Genomic DNA, 6,000 nt, shown 5'->3' on the forward strand with positions numbered 1-6,000 from the left:
GCGTTGTCAATCTCGAGGTGGGGGAATGGTTACCATAGTTGAGACCCTCTCTCAGCTGAGGGGCAGAGATGGGGAACTATGGGTAGGTTTGCCCTTTGTCCTGCCAACCCCAGGTGAACCTTCAAGGCAGCTCCCACTTCTGTGTGATATTGTAACAGGAACTGGTAGATTGCCAAGGAAAGAGAAAAGAGGTTCTAGAATGCTACTCCTGAGGTAAAGTCAGCCCTTGTCAGGTCCTGAGCCTTTTCCTCACCCCACCTCCACCCCCAGAATTGTTACTTAGCCTTTGGGTCTCCCAGAAATTGATTCTGAGATCCCTCTGCCCTCAGCAACAAGGCTTCATTTATTTTAAAATCGTCTGTGTTCGTCACTGTCATTTAGGGCAGGCACAGTCGGTGCAGTGTGAGGCTCGCAGCCCTGGGGGCTCCCACCGTACTGGCGCTGTTAGGGTTTGAATATGAAATGCCCCTCGTGGGCTCATGTGTTTGAATACTTGGGTCCTCCGTGATGCCACTCTGGGGAGTTACTGAACCTTTAAGAGGCGATGACCTAGCTAAAGGAATGGGATCCTTCAGGGGTGGACATTGACGGGTTAGAGCCCAGCCCCCCTTCCTGTTGAAGCCCTCTTTGCTTCCTGGTTAGCACCGTGTAACAAGAGGCCACGTGCTCCTACAGGTCCTAGCCACTGCAAGCTCTGCCATGCCCCCGCCACGGTGACTTCACTGTGAACTCCGTCATGCCCCCGCCATGCTAAGTCCTGTCTCCCTTCCGCTGTGTTCATCCAGTGTTGTCATAGCCGCTAGAAAAGTTTGCCCCACAGACACCTCCCTTCACCTCCACACAGACATCTTCACAGCTCTTGGAATAGGAGCTGGTACCCTCCCTGGCCCCTCCCTGGCCGTTGGGGTGCTGCGGCTGTGCTTGCCTCCCACAGGCGTCCGGGAACCTCTTGAACTGTTTACCGCTGCTCTTCTCTCAGCGCACTGATGAGCTGCTTTCTCTCCGCAGACCTTACACATAGGAAGTTCACACCTGGCTCCGCCTAATCCAGACAAGCAGTTTCTCATCTCCCCTCCCGCCTCTCCGCCTGTCGGTTGGAAACAGGTGGAAGACGCTACCCCAGTCATAAATTACGACCTTTTATATGCTATCTCCAAGCTGGGGCCAGGTAAGCAGCGCCCTCATGTGGTCAAGGGGCTGGGAGAGGAGGGGAGGTTGTCCTGACACAAGACACCCCCCATGACCCCATGCAAATATGTTGTATGAACCCTGCATTCTTCCCCATTGCTGCCACTGGTGCCCAGAGTGTGTCCCCTGGAAGGGCTGCAGGAGAGACAATAACAGCCCGTGTGTTTCTGCACCACCATCCCCGAAATGTCCCCTAAATCTGTAGCCCCATCAGAATTGCCTGTGTGGCACACTCCCCGGCCACAGAACAAGTTGCTCCAGGTGGGGTAAGCAGCTGGCTTTTGTTGGGAAAGGGCAGACAGACCACCCTTCTCAGGAGTTAGTGCCTCTGCAGTCACTGTTCCTACCTGGCTTTTCTAGTGGGTGGGAAAGAGTCCCAGGTCCTGGTGAGGACAGAGCCCAGAATGGATCTCACTCGTGGAACTGTGAGCCATCGAGACAACCATCACCTGTAAACGGCGCTGTGCATGGTGCCTGGCCCGTGGCAGCTCAGTGCTCGGGATGTGGTTTTTAGGAGTAGTGTACCAGGGCTCGTCAGAGGGGTGGGTCGGAGGGAGGGCTAGGGTGCAGAGATGTGAGGGTCACTCCTGCCCACCACACAGCAATGACTGTCTATCAGCTTCTTGTTTCTCCTTGAGCAGCTACCTGATGTTCCCTTGGGGAAGGGTTTTATTTTCATGGCCCATCAGCAGTTTGACGCTGAAAGATTACACTTCTGAGAACACAGCCTAAGCGGAAATTCCTCCTGCGGTACAAAGCAAGAATCACGTTACTAGTGCTAATTGGGGCCTGAAGGTCAAGACTGAAAATGACCTGTGTGAGCAAGTAGATGGCTGGCCATGGCAGCTGCTAGCTAGCATCATTAGTGAAGCCAAGGGTCTGGCATCAGGGAAGCACATGGAAGCAGAGGGCATCTCCATTTGAGGCAAGGAGCCAAACTGTCCCGGGCAGGAAGTGAGACGAGCCTTCCGTCTCTGAGAACCCAGACTGGGGATGAATGGGCCGAAGCCTCCCTTTGGGAAGTCTGTACTGTACACTGGAGTAGCAGAGTGCCCCCCAGGGCCCTGAGGGAACTCATGCCCCAGAGTCGAGCACACCTTCAGGACTGATGAGAAGGTTCTTACAAAAGGGACTTTCTCAGAGCGGTTTGCCCTTCTTCTATTTAGCAGTGAAGTTAATGGGTTTTGCTTGGTTGTGTGTGTGTGTGTGTATTTTATTTTTTGTTTCAACTGTGCCTTTCAGGACTGCAGAGGTCTCACAATACAGCCTCGAGTCCTGAGCCTTCTTACTTGGGACGATGGTAGATACTTCTGTGGAAAGCCTCCATTTTCAGCTTTCCCAGCAACCCTCAGCACTGGGAGAGCCGAGGCTCCTTCACGTTAGCAGACAGGGCAGCATTTTAGCCTCACTGGTGGGGCAGAGGCCAGGCCATGTGCCATGTTTGGTCCTGGTGCCGTGCTTCCACATCTGAGGTGCACACTACAGAGCTGGCGGCCCCGCCAAGCCACTGCGTCACCTCAGAACTCGGCTAGTTCAACAGTGGGGTTCAGACCTGGGACCTTGCATCTGCTGGCAAGTACCCCATGTTTGATCACGTCCCAGTACCCTACTTTTTTAAAACATAGAACTGGGTGGCATTGGTGAAGGCAGCGTGTCGTGAGCCTGCTGCTGGGTGTCTTGAATGCTCTCTGGTGGAACTGGCCTCATGGCCGCCTTGGTTGCCCCGTTTTAGAGAAGAGGAAGGGCACAGAGGAATGAAGCGGCCTGCACGCCCACTGGGCCCAGGTCCTAGTGTTTGCGCTCTCAGTCAATACGGCGGCCACTCTGCCATGCTGACCCCCTCAAGGGGTGTCCCAGACCCCTGCTTTCCAGCCACCGTGTGTCAATAACAGAAGGCTCCCTGACCTTGCTGCAGCAGAGCGGTGTGAATGTGATGGAGCCTGAGCAAGTCTAGGCTAGCCCTGAACAGCAATGAGGGAGCACTCCACTCCAGCTAATAGCTGATAGAAGAAAATCAATGGTGCTGTGGCTGAGGATGTCGCTCAGGTGGTGGAGTACCTGCTTAGCATGTATGAAGCCCTGGGTTTGGCCCCCAGTGCCTCATAAACCAGCGCAGTGGTGTGGGGCCTCTGTGTTTAGAAGGTAGAGGAAGAGGGACAGAAGTTAAGGTCCGCCTCAGCTACTTAGTGAACTTGAGGCCAGCCTGTTCTCTGTCAAACCTGCCTCCAAACTAAGGGAAGGATGAGACGGTTGGACAGATCCAAGGCAGGCGTGTGTGTGTGTGTGTGTGTGTGTGTGTGTGTGTACACAGGGCCTCTCCACACCTCCTCCCTGCTGTGCTCTGAACCCCAGCTGAAAGCCTTACAACAGACTCAGGACATTTGTTCACAGAGTGGTTTTTGCCTGTCCTTTCCCTGAACTGAGGCTTCCCACACCTCCCTTGGATTATGCTCTGGGTAGACCTGGGAAGGGTTAGCTAACAACACATGTTCCGTTCCTCCTGCTCTCCCTCCCTCCCTGCCCTAGTGCCAGTCCCGGGTACCTACATGTCATGCTCAAGGACTTGCCCTGGTTACCATGCGGTGCTTTCCTTCCCTAGGCGAGAAGTATGAGCTCCACGCAGCAACAGACACCACTCCCAGCGTGGTGGTCCACGTGTGTGAGAGTGACCAAGAGAACGAAGAGGAGGAGGAGATGGAGAGAATGAAGAGACCCAAGCCAAAAATCATCCAGACAAGGAGGCCAGAATACACGCCTATTCACCTCAGCTGAACCGGCTCACAGACCGCGACGACACGTTCTGAACCCTGCTCATGGGGAAGAGTCTTTTACTGTGCAGGTGGCTGGTCATAGCTTTGGAGGTGACAGCCATGACCACTGTGGCCGAAATTCCAGTTCATGTTGCTCAGAAGAGAATCAAGGCTTTGTCTCCTTGTTCTGATATCGCACCTCAGTCCATGTCCGTGGCACCCGGGAATGTCTTGGGCCATTCACTGAGTCTGTGGTAATCACACAAGGAAATCTGGGGACATCTCGAGAAACTGATAATGGTGGTGTCTTGTACTCGCTCTTTTCTAGGTTCTGTTTTTGCCAAGGACAGGTTGACTGGTGGCCCAGGATGAGATCTGTTTCCAGCCAGCGTTCAGGGTCCAACCCCACTGGTAGGCAGAGGCCTCCCACAAGCCACCGCGTGTCCAGTGCAGAAAGGCTCCTCCTTCCTGCCGTCATGTTCTAATGTCCATGCATGTGTACTACTGGGTTCCAAGACTAACCTTTGTTCTTGTTGAGTTCCGCCGTTGCTGTCTGTCGTGGGAAGCCGGGGAGACGGAAACCTGTGGCCTCTCCTGGCCCCGGCTCTCTCTGCAGTGGCACCCACACATGGGGTCACATCTGGAGGGGTCACCCAGTCGCTTGTGCTTTCTCACAGAAGAGGGTGACCCTGAGTTCCTGTGTATAATTTAGCGGGAGTGGAGAGAAGAGCAGCTTCACTGCCAGCTGCCGACGGGCGGGAAGTTTAGGTGTAGCATTCGGTTTCAGACATCGATTCCCATTGTTTCTTTCATGTAAGTGGTTTGTGCGTGAATTTCAGCCAAAAACCCCTTTGGGAACTGTTGGTCGAGACGGTTTTTCACCCCACTGAAACAGGAAGACAAACTTGTAAATAAAGCAGAGAGCATTTCTGAATTCCTGTCGTGTACCTAGGTGAGGATAGAGGGCAGAGGGGTCCCGAGCTCCGTGGTTTGTGTGTGGTAGAAATCAATGTCATGTGTCTAACGGGCTGAATTTGGAGCATGTGAAGCCGTAGCCGTGTGTTGCTAGAGGGACACAGTGCCTTTCCCCTTTCCTTCCAGATGGGCCGTGACACTCGGTGAATATTTGGAACTTTCTCTTTTCTAGTTGCCGTATGTGTCTGGTAAATAGGTGTTCTGTTTTGACACTCGGTGAATATTTGGAACTTTCTCTTTTCTAGTTGCCGTGTGTGTCTGGTAAATAGGTGTTCTGTTTTGGTCTTACGATACCATTACCAAGTTTGTCACCCTGAAATAACCTGATGCCATTTAACAATGCATGCTTTGGGAGTTCAGAAAGCAGTCTCCTCTGGGGAGCAGATTTGCTGGCATTCAGTCTCCATCAGTCCACGATGAGACATGGATCGAATGTTCTCCACACCCTGTCCACAGTGCTCGGGGGAGGAAGCCAGCAAGGGAGAGACGGTCACACCGCTGCCCAGTATTTCTAGTTCAGTGCTTTTGAGCCGGAGAGGCTAAACCTCAAAGATATTTTTTTTAACTGCGTTCTGTAATAAATCAGCACAGTCTGCTCTTCTGGAAGTGTTGCTTGTCACTTTCTTTCTGGGACAAGTCACGGGGACATGCATTCATTTGTCACCGCCTGCTGCCATGCCACATACAGAATGTCAAGCACACGCCACTCGGGAAAGGGCCAAACAGACAAATTCAAACTCTGAACACCTCCTCTGTGGAGGTGGGCGAAGGGCATTGTGACGTCAGCCCTGATGCCCGGCACGGCACGTTCATGCGTGCATCCCTGTGATTCCTGCGAGGAGCTGGGAATTAGACCCGAGGCCTCATACTTGCCAAGCAGACACTTTTATCCCTGGGCCCGCCCCCAGTGATGTGTGTTAATTTGAGGGGTTCTCTACTAAAAGGAATATCCACAGAAGTCAAGCTATTTTTTAAATGTTACCTTAGTATAGATGTATGTGTGTGATCGGGCCCCACGTGGCATGTGCGAAGGCCAGAGGATGGTTGGCGGTAGTCTGGCCTTCCCTACACCATGTGTTCCTGGGGA

At 53.2% G+C, this 6,000-nt stretch overlaps 1 protein-coding gene across 3 annotated transcripts in view; it reads left to right on the forward strand.

Moving 5' to 3' along the window:
- The window catches only part of Rcan1 (regulator of calcineurin 1), a 79,675-nt gene extending 74,162 nt beyond the window's left edge, over positions 1-5,513 (forward strand). For all 3 annotated transcript variants that reach the window (XM_057765968.1, XM_057765969.1, XM_057765970.1), the window contains exons 3-4: positions 1,009-1,168; positions 3,788-5,513. In XM_057765968.1, the coding sequence (XP_057621951.1) occupies positions 1,009-1,168; positions 3,788-3,960 (333 nt within the window). In that variant the 3' untranslated portion in view covers positions 3,961-5,513. The remainder of the gene's footprint in view (positions 1-1,008; positions 1,169-3,787) is intronic.
- The last annotated feature ends 487 nt before the right edge of the window (positions 5,514-6,000 follow it).

Source organism: Chionomys nivalis, chromosome 3 (assembly GCF_950005125.1).
Source record: "Chionomys nivalis chromosome 3, mChiNiv1.1, whole genome shotgun sequence".
NCBI lineage: Eukaryota > Metazoa > Chordata > Mammalia > Rodentia > Cricetidae > Chionomys > Chionomys nivalis.